The sequence below is a fragment of the Poecilia reticulata genome, chromosome 3 (assembly GCF_904066995.2).
Source record: "Poecilia reticulata chromosome 3, P_reticulata-male-v2, whole genome shotgun sequence".
Taxonomy (NCBI): domain Eukaryota; kingdom Metazoa; phylum Chordata; class Actinopteri; order Cyprinodontiformes; family Poeciliidae; genus Poecilia; species Poecilia reticulata.
In genome coordinates this window covers 23,764,803-23,778,549 of record NC_088832.1, presented here as the reverse complement: position 1 = coordinate 23,778,549, position 13,747 = coordinate 23,764,803, and the positions used below count along the sequence as shown (strand labels likewise).

The 13,747-nt window shown below is 37.5% G+C and overlaps 1 protein-coding gene across 1 annotated transcript in view; it reads left to right on the top strand.

Moving 5' to 3' along the window:
• itsn2b (intersectin 2b) overlaps positions 1–13,747 on the top strand; it is a 44,972-nt gene that overhangs the window by 11,407 nt on the left and 19,818 nt on the right. The window contains exons 2-17 of the mRNA XM_008405778.3: positions 39–98; positions 937–1,029; positions 1,116–1,179; positions 1,289–1,461; positions 2,722–2,973; positions 5,089–5,164; positions 5,248–5,363; positions 6,734–6,797; positions 8,255–8,392; positions 8,515–8,603; positions 8,715–8,977; positions 9,863–10,012; positions 10,098–10,238; positions 10,594–10,681; positions 10,866–11,005; positions 13,549–13,685. Coding sequence (XP_008404000.1) covers positions 92–98; positions 937–1,029; positions 1,116–1,179; positions 1,289–1,461; positions 2,722–2,973; positions 5,089–5,164; positions 5,248–5,363; positions 6,734–6,797; positions 8,255–8,392; positions 8,515–8,603; positions 8,715–8,977; positions 9,863–10,012; positions 10,098–10,238; positions 10,594–10,681; positions 10,866–11,005; positions 13,549–13,685 — 1,991 coding nt within the window. The 5' untranslated portion in view covers positions 39–91. The remainder of the gene's footprint in view (positions 1–38; positions 99–936; positions 1,030–1,115; positions 1,180–1,288; positions 1,462–2,721; positions 2,974–5,088; positions 5,165–5,247; positions 5,364–6,733; positions 6,798–8,254; positions 8,393–8,514; positions 8,604–8,714; positions 8,978–9,862; positions 10,013–10,097; positions 10,239–10,593; positions 10,682–10,865; positions 11,006–13,548; positions 13,686–13,747) is intronic.

The window sequence follows — 13,747 nt, the reverse complement described above, 5'->3', positions numbered from 1 at the left end:
CAGCTCTGACTGATGGACTGTGACTTTGTGCTTTGCAGATGACCGTGAGCGGTAGCTGAGGACGCCACTGGGAGTTCCCCCCCTTGCAAATATGAATGGTAAGACCTCTGCAGTGCGTGTGTGTGCATCTGTGTGTGTGTGAGGGAGGGGTAAATGAGGTAGTGTGTTGGTTTGCAAAGAAACATTGTTCTGCAGTTGTGCTGAGGCCAACACACTGTCAGCTCTTTTATTTTTCAGCTCTACTTTAAGTATTTTTTTCTTGGTGGCATGTTTAAGGTTTAACTAATGTTTGTTTTTCTACTAAACCACTGAGTCTCGTTTAGCCGACTTTGTTTCTGTAAATAATAATTAAAGGTATCGGCTTGTGAGCGCCTCATTATCAGTTTGTCAATAAACCAGAACATTCTCGACCCCTCACTGATGTCGGCTTTTATGTTCCTCCTTATCTGTGCTCCCATGTGAACACCGTCTGTTTGCTTTTCTTTCGTTCTTTTCTTTTTTGTCCTTTTTCCCGTTTTTTACATTTTTCCCCCCTATTTCTTTTCTTTTTTCTGTCTTTTTTCTTATTTTCCTTTTTTATTTTTACTTTTTCCCTTCTTTCTTTTAAATTTTTTTTCCTTTTTGCTTTTTTCCTATTTTGTTTTTCTTTTCTCTTTTTTCCTATTTTGTTTTTTCTTGTTTTCTTTTCTTTCTTTCCTTTTTCCCTTTTTCCCATTTTTCCTTATTTCCCCTTTTTTCCCTTTTCCCCTTTTTCTTTTTTCCTATTTTTTTTCTTGTTTTCCTTTTTTCTTGTTTTTTTACTCAAATAAATGAACTTTCCAACAGTATTCTGATTTATTATGATGCGCCTCTTTTATTAGATTTGTCAGCCATGTTTGATTATTTAAAACTTATTGAATGTAAATTTGTGACGTCTCAAACTGTGTGTGACTGCAGGTGGTTCTGCTGTTTGGGCGATCTCTCCAGAGGAGAGGGACAAACATGACCAGAAGTTCGACACTCTCTCCCCGTCGATGGGATTCATCTCAGGTTCACACATTAAGACACTCTGACGCCTGATGTCCATCATTATTTCTCCCAGTTTAAAATGTTTTTATTGTTGCTGTTTCCTGTAGGAGAACAAGCCAGAAAGTTCTTCCTCCAGTCAGGACTCCCTCCCTCTGTTCTGGCTGAGATTTGGTACTAAACATAAATATTAACACCCACAGGCAGAATTGAATCATGTAATCATGAGGCACAGTTGTTTGACCTTATGGTGTTCTTTTTGTTTGTTTGTTTTGTCTCTCAGGGCTCTGGCCGACTTGAATCGGGATGGGAAGATGGACAGGTTGGAGTTTTCCATCGCTATGAAACTCATAAAGCTCAAACTTCAGGGCACACAACTTCCATCAACGCTGCCCTTCATCATGAAGCAGCCTCCAGTATCGGCTCCCAGCTCAGCCATGCCCAACTCGGCCTACGGTACGGCATCGCTATGGATGACTTACCGTTTGAAATGCATTTCTTACATTTAAAAGTTTGTTTTGGAAATCAAGGAGGGCTGAAATGACCAAACGTAGAACTGTGATGCATCAGTTATTGAAATAATTGTCAACCAATTGTTAACTGGAGTGTGTAGACTCAAAAAAGGCCATTTGATGAAATGGCAACAGAGCAGTAATTAAGACAAAACTGTACAAAAATAATATACATCTTGTATTTAAGAAAAAAAAACCTCCTTTGAGGTAAACATGTTTTACCAGAACTCAACTACTGGGAGTTTTGGCTTCACCTGGTTCAAATTCTCTAAAACATTATTAAGCATCTTTTCATATTTAACTATTAATTAATTAATTAGAAGATAATCAATAGATCAGCCATACAATAGGCCATACACTGTATCAGTGGTGTCAAACTCATTTTCATTTTGGGCCGTATTGAAAATCGGAATGTTTTCAAAGGGCCAGTTGTTCCAGAAATCTATTAATAAAAACCATTAAATTGTTAAAATATTAATAAATAGATGTTTCAGCATCCAATAAGTGTTTCTTAAAGTGAAATTATATTGATAATTCACACTAATTAGTCCAGCCAGGACTTTGTGATTGTTTTTGTGTTTTTTTGCAATCAAAATAATAGATTTTGTAGTGATAATATAGGAATATTTGTCAGGAATTTTTACCATATTTGCGCTAATATATGATGTTAAATGTGACTTTTTATTAATTGCTGAAACAGTCACATATATTACTTGACATCAAGTGAGGTTAAATTATTGCTTTTGTCCAGTTTTGAGAAAAAATGTCAGTAAAATCAGAAAAAATGTGGGGATCTGTTGAATTTGTGTGAATTTTGCGTATTTGTGAAAAACTGGAGGGACTTATTGATGTAATCTGGAGTCTGGAGGGCCACATAAAAAGCTACGGTGGGCCAAATCTGGCCCGCCGTAGCGGACATATTTTTGCTATAAAAGATTAATCATTCACTAAATGAATCCTGTTACTTCATTTTTTTATTATAAAATGTATATTTTCCTATTTTAAAAAATAAATAATTTTTAGTTCTTGTATTTTTGCTGAATTTATAAATGAATTTAAGTATTTAAATAAAAAATTGCCTTTTTTTAACACAATCAATTACTCATCTGAATAATCAATAGAATAATCAGTTACTAGTATCAATTTCAGTCCTAACACCAAGTATTTGACTTGTTGGCCGTAAACGTTTGATGGTTTGCTGCAGGTCTTGGTTCTGTGCCCATGATGGGAGGATCAAACTTCGCCATGTTGACCCCTCTCTCCATGGCGTCCCCTGGACTCTCACCTTTGACCCCGATGACCGGCTTCAGCCCGATGGTTCCCACGTCTGCAGGGATGAACCCACTAATCGCCTCCACCGCCTCCAGGCCTCTGATGCCCACGGTGGGGAACGCAGCGCTACCCAACGGCACCATGGGGATGCTCCAGCCGATGCTTGCTGGAGGTTTGAACGCCGGTGTGTGATTTGTTGCTACTTTAACCACTGCTTCTTTCTTTGTGCATTTATGAAGAAATGTGTAGTTATCAGAACGTTTTGTTTTTGTTTTGTTTGGTTTGGTGATGATAATTTTTGGTATTACAGTTCACACACCTGAATGATCAGATTTAAGTAGAAGGAGCTCAAAACCAAAGATAAATTATCAGAACATCAGAGGAAACCTGAATCCTCAGGGGTTCAGATGTTGTAACGCCAATAATTAACTTTTTATTGATTATTAAAAAGGATATAAATAATCTCTTTTCGACATAATAATCTTACTATGTTGTTTTATTATCTTTTGAGGGATTTCCGCACCGTATTCTACCAAAAATAGTTATTTTTTATCTCATTTTCTCCTGGTTGTCAATAATTTAGCACAGGGGTGCCCAATACGTCGATCTCGGCAGGTGACAAACTGAACGCCGCCAGGATGCTGAGGCCAGCACTTCCTCTTCGGTTTGGCTTATCAAAAATATTCACTAAGATCCTAAACGTTTGTAGCTTCATTAAAAAATAATAATTATAAAAAGTCAACAAAACATGTTAAAATGAATAATCTCAGTAATTACTGTTTCAACAAGGTGTTGTGCAATTCAGTGCGTTTCGGTTCCATTAACAAAAAAGAGGGGAAAAAAAAGGCGACTCAAAGCCCGACTGACGAGCAGAGCAGGAGTTTAAATTAGCTACTCAGCCACCGCTGTGTTCATGAGAGGCTTATTAATAAAACATCAAGCCTGGAAACCTGATATCGTAATGGACTGAATGTTGTGTTTTCAATGTAATCTTTGCTCGGCTTGGGGGGGCGCAGGCGGTTGCCATGGCAGCGGGTGTGCTTAAACGACAGAGAGAGAGAGTAAAAAGGTAGGAGTGGTTTTGAGTTGATCGTCTTCGGATTGTTTTACCTTTGTTTACCTTTGCTGTGGCTCATTACCTGCAGTAGTTTCTGAACGTTCAATAAACAACAAGCTTGGACTAATTACCTCGTTCTTTGTGAGCATACGTCACAACATCAAATAGGACAAATATATTTCATTAAGTTTTAACAAATTCTACCGCGATAATTATGTGAAATTAAATTGATTATATCCCGACTTCAGAAGATTTGCCTTTACCTTTACTGGGCTCTTTGGTTCCTCCTATCAGTCTGTAGTTTCTCATACTGAGGTCATCAAACCAGATTTCAGATCTACCATGACTGACTGACACCTGCTGGCATCAGGTTTGCAACCAGCTTCTGACTGAGAAACCAGTAAGCTGCTCCCAGTGTCAGAATCTCACTGAGGAAGGAACTGCATTAGGTTTTCTGTCACTATTATTTCTGCTATAACTGATGCATATTCGCATATAAAATAAGTGAAATTTAATTTGCAATTTTTATGTCTTTGTGTCATGAGGTAGATCTCAGGCGGCTGGTGAGAGAAAAAGTAGATCTTGCTCTCAAAAAGTTTGGGGACCCCCTGATTTAGCAGTTAAACCATAAAAGGGAATAATGACAAGCTGTGCATTGTAGTGTTTGTGCTAGAAGATAAAGACAAAATACTGTTCACTTTCTTTGCTTTTGCGGTACTAAATTTAAAAATTCATTTAAAAAAAATCCATACTTGGAAGAGATCAGTTAAGTTACTCTTAAAATATTACAATAAAAGAGTACACATTTCATTTTTATGCCATTTTTTACTTCTGGTTTCAACAATAACAGTGATATATTTTACCTGTGTTTAATCCTTCTTGCAAAAGTTGCTGTGAAGGAGATGAAACCTAGAACAATTTTTATCGCTATAAATACAATATAAATATTTATACTGAAGAAAAATGCTGGTCATCTTTTATTTTATATGTCCCAAGAATGAAAATGCTCTTAAAATTGGAGATTATTTTAAGAAAGCAATCATTTTATGAATTTTACTTTTGTTTCTTTTTTGCAGTCTACAGTTTAGTCATAAGAATAGCCAGCCAAAGTGTTATTTTAATCTGTTTCGAAATATCCAGAAAAGAAGTGGAAGAGCTGGTATTTAAATACCAGCTGCCAAGTGTTTGAATTTAATAAAAAACCTCATAAATGTGGATAATGAATAAATGTGTGTTCTTTAGGCTTGCCTCTTGGTGGAGCTTCCTATGCCTCTCCGGGTGGACTCTCCTCTTCTCTGCTGGATCTGGGATCTGGAAGGTAAAACACACAGAAACCTAAACGTAGAGCTGATATGTTGTTTTTCTTTTTGTTTTCAGTTTCTTATGGTGTAAATCTTTCAGCTCCGCCTCTCCCATGGCTGCGCTTCCCAGTGACTGGGCTGTGCCGCATCCCTCCAGACTGAAGTACAGGCAGCACTTCAACATCTTGGATACACAGATGGTTGGATACCTTACAGGTGTGTTGTGTTTTTAATCTGCCATCATAAAATATGGCGCTGTTATGCTGCGTTCACGCCGTCAAAAATGCATCCGACGCTTCAAGTTTGACGCGTCACTTTGAAGTCAGACGCTTGACATTTTGCTCTAGATGTCAGACATGTCAAACCTCTTTAGTCGGGAGTTAAGAGGAGACTCCTTGGCATGCGTGTCCCTCAAACTCTTCCTCCGTCTCCTACATGTTTTGTCTGAATAAATACGTTTATTTAACATGACTCAAATGCGGGGAAATATTTTCAATATTTGTTATAACTCACTCAACATCCCAATTTCCTCACTGATCCTCTCCCAAGCCAGGTCCTTTCTATTCCTGTCTCTGTAGTCACAGTTTGATTGGTCGTAGATTACAAGGCAAGGGCAAACAGTGACAATTAGTTTATCTTCCACAGTTAAGAAAATGCAAAACTACAAGCAGCGGAAGTTCAGATTTTCTAACTCCAGTGTTGGACTCGTCAGACGTGCGAAATGCGCCGCAACACGCCCTCGACGCTCCTCCACATATTCTTTGAATGTAAGCCAGAAGCTCCTGATGCTCAAAACGCGCTTGGTGTGAAACAGGGTTTCTCTCAGTGTATCATAAACCTGGCAGGTCACCAGGCTTTACTTGTGCCCCCACCAGGCTTATCATTGTTAATTTATCTTAGGGTATTTTTAAATTATTGCCTGTTTTTTAAGACTTCATAGTTGATGTTTAAGTATTAATCTTCCAGCCTTTTAATAATGCACAACTATCAAGTGGTATTTTCACATTTCCTGTCAACTTTAAACATTTTTTAACTCAAAAGCATGGCAGTCAGCTGGACGGCTGAATCCTGGTGTGAACGCAGCAATAGAAAACTGCAGTTGTGGATCTCCCTGAAGAGTGATCACTGGTGATTTTATCACAGGGAGTCGTGGCTGTACTTATGGGTGTGTTTAAACACAGGGCATATTTCTCAACATAAATGGTGTGCATTTAATGTCTTTCTTTAAAGGTCTCGCCAAACCTGTTTCTATGAAAACAAATGGTTTATTGAAATGACAAAAGCACATGTAAACATATTATCACTCTTTCCTCCAGCCACATTTGCATACGCTTTCCAGATCAATGCAGTCAGACGCATAAAACAAGTTACACAAGTGGCTTGTTTTGCATCGCTCCACCCAAGCTGTTACATTCATTTACAGTCTTTATTTCTTTTATCTGATGGGAACACCTGAGGTCAAACTTTTTTGTGTGTGTGTGATTTAATTAAAACAGACGCTTACGGCTCTGGATCTCATGCTTCCTTCACCAGCAGCCTATCTGTGCTGCACAAACTACCATGACATTTTTCACTCATGTTTCCAGGTCAACAGGTGAGAAGCGCCATGGCAACTACGATGCTGACTCAGACGCAGCTGGCCTCCATCTGGTGAGAACATTTGTCTCCAAACAAAGAGAAAAATGTACTCTCGTTCATATCCAGTCTTTCTGTTTACAACATGATTAAAGCAGTTTGAACCATTTCACACTTTCCATGTTGAAATCACAAATTTCTGTATTTTATGAGATTATATGTGGTACAGAAACACCAAGTAGTTCATGATTGTGAAGCGGAATAAAAATGTATTAAAATTTGTTTTCAGTGCCCTTTACTCTAATACCCCTAAAACAATCCAGGTCAAACATTTCCCTCAGTTTAGTAAACAGAGTCCATTTGGGTGTAAATTAATATCAGTATAAATATTTATGTTCTGACAAAACCTCAGAGAATATTGTTGAACAAAGTATCACGAGAACAGTAGAAAGTTGTGTAATGTTTAAAGCCCTGAATATGATGAAACCACAGATTAAATGATAAATGGCAAATAAAAATCAGGAATAAAATACAATGTTTACTGAAAATAAAAGATTAGATGAGAATAAAAGTAAAAGTATTATCTAACATCCAAATGAATAAACACCAGAGAAAATATTAGACCTTAAAAACAAAAAGACAGTATATGAAATAGAAAATGTTGAATGATTCCAGCAACTTCTCCATAAAAAGGCTGTTTCACAGTCAGGGATCATAATACCTAAAAACCTCTTTTTCTGATGTTTTTTTCTCAACTTGTAGGATTGATTATAGATCATATATAATATATATCTAAAGCAAATCACACTAATTCTTTGGTCTAAGACAATTTAGACTTTTTAAACTTCCAAAAGTCCACAACTGTTTATGTAAAACAGGAGATTAAATGTTCCTTAGTTTTGACATGTTTTAAATTCTCCACCCGTTGTTAATTAAAGAGGCATTATTAGGTAAAATTGACTTTACTTCATGTTATGTTTTTTCCTCATCAAAAACAGACCTGGAGTGTTGCTTTGATTCTTTCATGCATGTTTGAGAAATCCTTTAATCTCCATGGCAACCATTCAGCTGTTCAAAATGCCTGGGTGGACCTAGCCCTGCCTTCGAGACGCAGCTCCTCCTCAGAGTTGCAGTCTACAAGCTTCTGCCTCACAGAGCATCATTCCCCTGCGATTCCCCCGGTCTGCTTCTTCAGACTAACCAGCAGCAATTAGCAAACACCTGGTGGAACTGTAACAATATACAATCTACTTATAATTGCAAAAGCACTGTTAAAGGGTTAATAGAGGAGCCACGTTGCGATGATGTTGGAAAGATCAGGAGTTTCTTAAAGAGACAGAGGCCCAATTTCAAGACGTTAAATTACCAAGAAGAGTTTGTTTTATTGTAAGTCATATTGAATATTAATAGCATTTTTATAGCAACTGAAGATTACTTCAATGTGCTATGAAATGATACTCTAGCTGGAAAATGCATAAAACTCTTTTTACAGTTGTGTGAAAACTTTAATTAGTGATTTGTTACGTCTGCAGGACTTTATCTGATGTGAATAAGGACGGAAAGCTGAACGTGGAGGAGTTTGTTCTGGCTATGCATCTTGTTGACATGGCGAAGAGCGGACAACCGCTGCCACTCACCCTGCCGACCGAGTTGGTACCGCCCTCACAGAGGTATGACGACACAGTCTGGAAATACTTTAGAAAACATGGAAACATTCTTGGAATAACTTTGGCACAGTTGGTTGCCAGTTTAAGGATGTTTTGTAGTCATTTATTTTTAATCTGCGCTACAGGAGTGCAATGAATGGCTCCAGCTCTAACCTCTATTCGGCGATGATTGACGACCTCGATGCAGAACCGCCACAGAAACCCAAAACTAACCGTCAGTACTCCCACAGTCTCTGCTTTTTAATTCTTTCACATTCACATTTTTTTTAGTGTCATTAGCAAGATTGACGTTGAGTTAAAAAAAAAACGACGTTTTCCATTCCAGTGTCGTTTGAGGATAAGTTCAAAGCCAACATAGAGCAGGGGAATGCCGAGCTGGAGAAAAGGCGACTGGCTCTGCTGGAGGCGGAGAGGAAGGAGCAGGAGCGGCGCGCTCAGAAAGAACGGGAGGAGCGCGAGAGGAAGGAGAGGGAGGCCCGCGAGGCGGAGGAGCGGAGGAGGAAGGAAGAGGAGCAAAGGCTGGAGCGACAGAGGGAACTGGAGAGACAGAGGGAGGAGGAGAGGCAGAGAGAGATAGAGAGAAAAGAGGTGAGGCGACTCGGTGCTGAGCAGCTTTCAGTTTAGGTGTTTTGGAATCTAATATGTGATTAAAAGTCTACATATGGAAAACATTTACACATCAACAAATTTTTTCTCACTGTCTGAAGTTAAATCAGACAAAATTTTTCTTGTTTTAGGTCAGTTAGAATTACCAAAATTATTTCTATTTGCTAAATTCCAGAAAACGTCACATTAAATTTTTTTTAGAAAATTCTTTTTTGTAACTTTTTGTATATTGTGTTTAAGTATTTAATTTAATTTAAACAGGAAGGTTGTTTACCTTAATACAATTCGTTTGGATTGTTTCATTGTAATAAATATTTATTATTTCTATGGTATAGCTAAAAAAACAGATCGCAATATAAGCACTTTATATTGGTCAATATCAATAAATATTGATTAGTTTTTTTGTTGTGAATATCAAAAATGTTTACAAAATGAGTGACCTTTTCTATTTCATCCACAGTTTTCACTCCACTGTGTTGTTTTTTTTTATTTAAAAAAAAAAAAGTTATGAAGCAGACTTTAAACTGCTGCTGCACCAGTTACTCAACAGGTTGTTGCTAGGTAACCACAAGTTAGCCAAAAGGCTGTTGCTAGGTAACCAAAGAGTGAGTCAGTTGATTCCACCATTAAATTCAGATCAATGAATAAAATATATCAAAACATAAAATTACATGTGAATGCTATCAAAAAAATTATAAACACTTGTGAATGACAACATATACTAGTGAACTGAAGCTGTATCTTTTTTATTTTTTAGCTTATTTGTATTTTTATCTCCAGAGTGTGATGCTAGAAAAGTTTCAAATCTCACCTTGAAAATGCTTGAAAAGTGCTTGAATGTTACTGTGTGAACCCTGTTGACTCCAGGCAGCGCAGCGGGAGCTGGAGCGACAGAGGAAGGAGGAGTTTGAGAGGAGGAAGCGCGGTGAGCTGAAGATGAAGAAGGAGCAGGAGCAGGACGAGATCATCAAGTTGAAAGCCAAGAAGAGGAATCTGGAGATGGAGCTGGAGGCAGTGGTGAGTCCTGAAAAGACACCTTTTTTTCCCTTTTCCAACCAGATGCCTGCAAAGTTGGAAGTTTGTCTAAACTCTTTGTTTTCAGGGTAACAAACAGCGTCAGATTTCTGACCGACTGCGGGACATTCAGAACAACAAGAAACTCCAGAGGACAGAGTTTGATCTTCTAGACCAGAAGAAAGACACACGACAACAGGATCTGAATGCTCTGCAAAGACAGATAGAGGTTTGATCCGCTCTTCTGTTTGGTCAGATAAATCATACTTTATTCATTCTTTTATACATAGCATTCATAGATCAGAACCCAAGTTTAGTAGATTATTATACATCAGTCTGTCTCTATCTCTCTCACTCTAATTTATATCTCACTCTAATTTATCTCTGTCTCTAGTTTATCCAAGTCACTTTCTATTCTCTCTATCTCCAATTTCTCTCTCATTTCTCTCTAATTTATCACTCTCTAATTTATCTAATCTAATCAAAGAGTATAAGATACTTTTAAATATCAAATTAGCAGAAATCATCTATTTGATGTGACATGTATTTAATTAATTTAATTGTCTGTGTTTGCATGTGGTCAGGATTTTCAGAGGAAGTTGTCCCAGCTGACTCCGGAGAAGAAACGACTGGCAGAAAAACTCCAGAACATGTCTCTGAATAACCTGCCTGGTTAGTACTGAGGGTTGGTCACACATGCCACTGATAAAAACTCAGATTAATCTCAAACAGTTTGAAGCCCTTTAGTTTGTAAACTGAAATGGAATTTTAAGTATTGACCTCTGACTGGAAAGATGTGAAGAGTTTTCTTAATGTTCTCTGACTGTGGAATTGTGTGTTTTTGACCTTGTTGTAGCTTCAGCCATGTCCAACCTAAAGATGGGAGTCACAGAGAAAAGAGGGACCTGCATGAAACTGAGAGACAAGCTGGAAGCTCTGGAGAAGGAAACGGCTGCCAAGCTGGCCCAGATGGACCAGTACAACAAAGACATGCAGGTAAGAGTGAAGGAATGGCATTCAGGGCATTTATCTCTAATTTATCTATATTTATCTACATCTGTGAAGCTGCTGACACTTTTTACAGAGACGTTTCTCAGCTAATTCAAAGAATGAAGAGTTCTCCAGCTCATAAAGACAACACCAACCTGTTGTTTGCACGTATTTCTCTGATTCTAATCCACATGTGTGGCAAACTCGAGGCCCGTGGGCCAAATCTGGCCTGCCATAGCTTTTTATGTGGTCCTCTAGAGTCTAGACTAAACACTAAATGTGCTTAAATATTATGTTATCAATCAAATCAATGCAGGTTTTATTCATTTACTGCCAGACTATATCAACCAGTCTCTCCAGTTTCTTGAGTATTAGCGTGGAAATTCACACAAAATCAACAAATTCCCGTATTTTTTGTGCTGATAATTGGGAGTTTATTGAAGGTTTTACTCAATAAATGTCTAAAATATTCTTACTTCTACTAAAAGGCCGCCTCAGCTTTAATTGATGTCAGAATATAGTCCATGATCCATACAGCGAATTATAAAGATATCATAAATAAGCGGAAATATTTTTAAATTAGTACCACAAACACTTTTACTTTTAAAAATCACAAAAACAATCACGAAATCCTGGAGGGACTGAAGAGATGTTCAATATTATTTAATTTTAAGGATTCATTGATATTTTAACAGTTTGTGAACAGGTTTTATCAATACATTCTGGCACAACCGGCCCTTTAAGAGCAGCTTTGATCTGGATTTGGCCCAAAATGAGTTTGACTCCCTGATCTGGATGATCAATGAAACAAAAAGCTTTAGATGAAGGAGCAAACGACACTGCTGCTGTTTACATATTAATTAATGACTAGTAAAGATTGGCACCTGGATCTCTAAGAACCTGAAATGAATTATGAGTATGAGACTTTATAAAATCAGGAGAAATGAGTTTCACTGGTTTAAGCTGAAATTCTGCTGTCATGAAGAGATTCTGCAAAAAAGCTGATAGATTTGATCTGAGAAGACTCTGTATTGATGAAAAATAGTTACATTTGTTTCAGATTAAATTCGATGTCTTTAATGTGTTGAACTCTTTAGTGTAAGTTTGTGCTCACAAACAGTTTGACTCCAATTCTGCTTTGCATTTAATTTTAAATGTATAAGAAAAGATAAGTAGAAAGTTAATGTGTTTATTTGTACAGTGGTGTTACAGAACATTACTAGTATAAGGTTAAATGTTTGAGATGTAGGCTGGTAGGATGATGCATGCCTGTAAAGAAAGTTATTTTTTCCTCACATTAATGTTGTATTTCTGCAAACTTTTAAGTCTCGAACACCCCCTAATGCTTCTTGGACTTATTTTGTTCTTTCTTTTTATCTTCTGTCTCGTCCCACTTCACCCTTTAACCTTGTCCACTGCTCCCTCCTCACTTCCTTTCTAATTCGTACTCCTCTTCCTCACTTCTTTTCCAATCCATCCTCCTCTTCCTCACTTCCTTTCTAATCCGTGCTCCTCTTGCATCCGTCCTCATTCCCTGCCTCAGTTTTTGGGAGCGGAGGACAAAATGCTTCAGCCTGTCTTCTGTCTGCTGGCCTGCCTCCGCAAACTCTTCCATCTACTAAAGGTTTCACCTTAGGTCTCTTTAAAACTCCTTCTCTATTTTCCTTTTGTCTTTGTTTATGTGTTCTTGTCCTGACTTGTTTCATTTCTTATCCTTGTTTTGTACTGCCTCTCCTTTAAACAGTAAGATATTAGTGCAGACCAGCGATGTTCAAACGACAAAAGTCATTGTCCCTAATGACTTTTTGCCATTAGGGACAAAATTGTTGAGATTAAAACTGATAAGATTTATTTTTTAAGACATTGTTGTTTTTATCTCAACAAAATACTAAATAAACATTTTAATTAAGCAAAGTAGTCTAAATTTTGTAGAAAAGGAATCTGTAAAATGTTAACAGATTCTTAAACGACAGGTAAACATTTTCCAAAACTTTTTCAGCCTGCTGCCTCAGCTTTACATGTCAAGTTATAGTTGGTGATTGTTATGGCGATTAATAAAAAGCCACATTTAACATCATACATTCCACTCCATTCTTGAATTTTGGACTGAGGAACCAAACAAAATCATCCAGACGGCCCCAAATGGCCCTCAGGCCACACTTTGGACATCCCTGGTATAAATGATTGCTCGATAATTTTCATTATGATTATTTGCATTTTTTGAAGGGCAATTCTGTTTACTGAGATGTCCTGGTCTGTTTCATTTATGGTTTTGGTTTTGTTTGGTTCATAATTTTCTTTCTATTTATTGTTTTTGGTGGTTGTGTTTTTGTTTTTGATATTAAAGTGTCGTCCAGTGTAAAGTGTTCCGTAGAAAATTAAATTTAACCGTCTTTGAGACGCCAAACTTGAATTATTTGCTGTTGAAAACGGTCTCAAAATAACAATATTATTGTTTATTGGAATCATTGTGGGACAATTTATCATCCTGCTAAATTGATGATCACGATTTGTTTCTAAATGCGTTTTTATTTTTTAATATGCGTCAGGAACTGAAGGAAAGCCAGAGGAATCAACAGGCGGCTCTGGAGAAACTGCGCAGCGTCAAAGAGGAAAAGCGGCGCGAGTTGATCCGAAGGAAGGAGCAGGAGGAGGAGAGGAAGCGACAAGAGGAGGAAACCCAAAGGTCCACAGCAGAACTTAACAGATTTCATCATAAATGATATTTAAGACTTAATCATCGTCTTC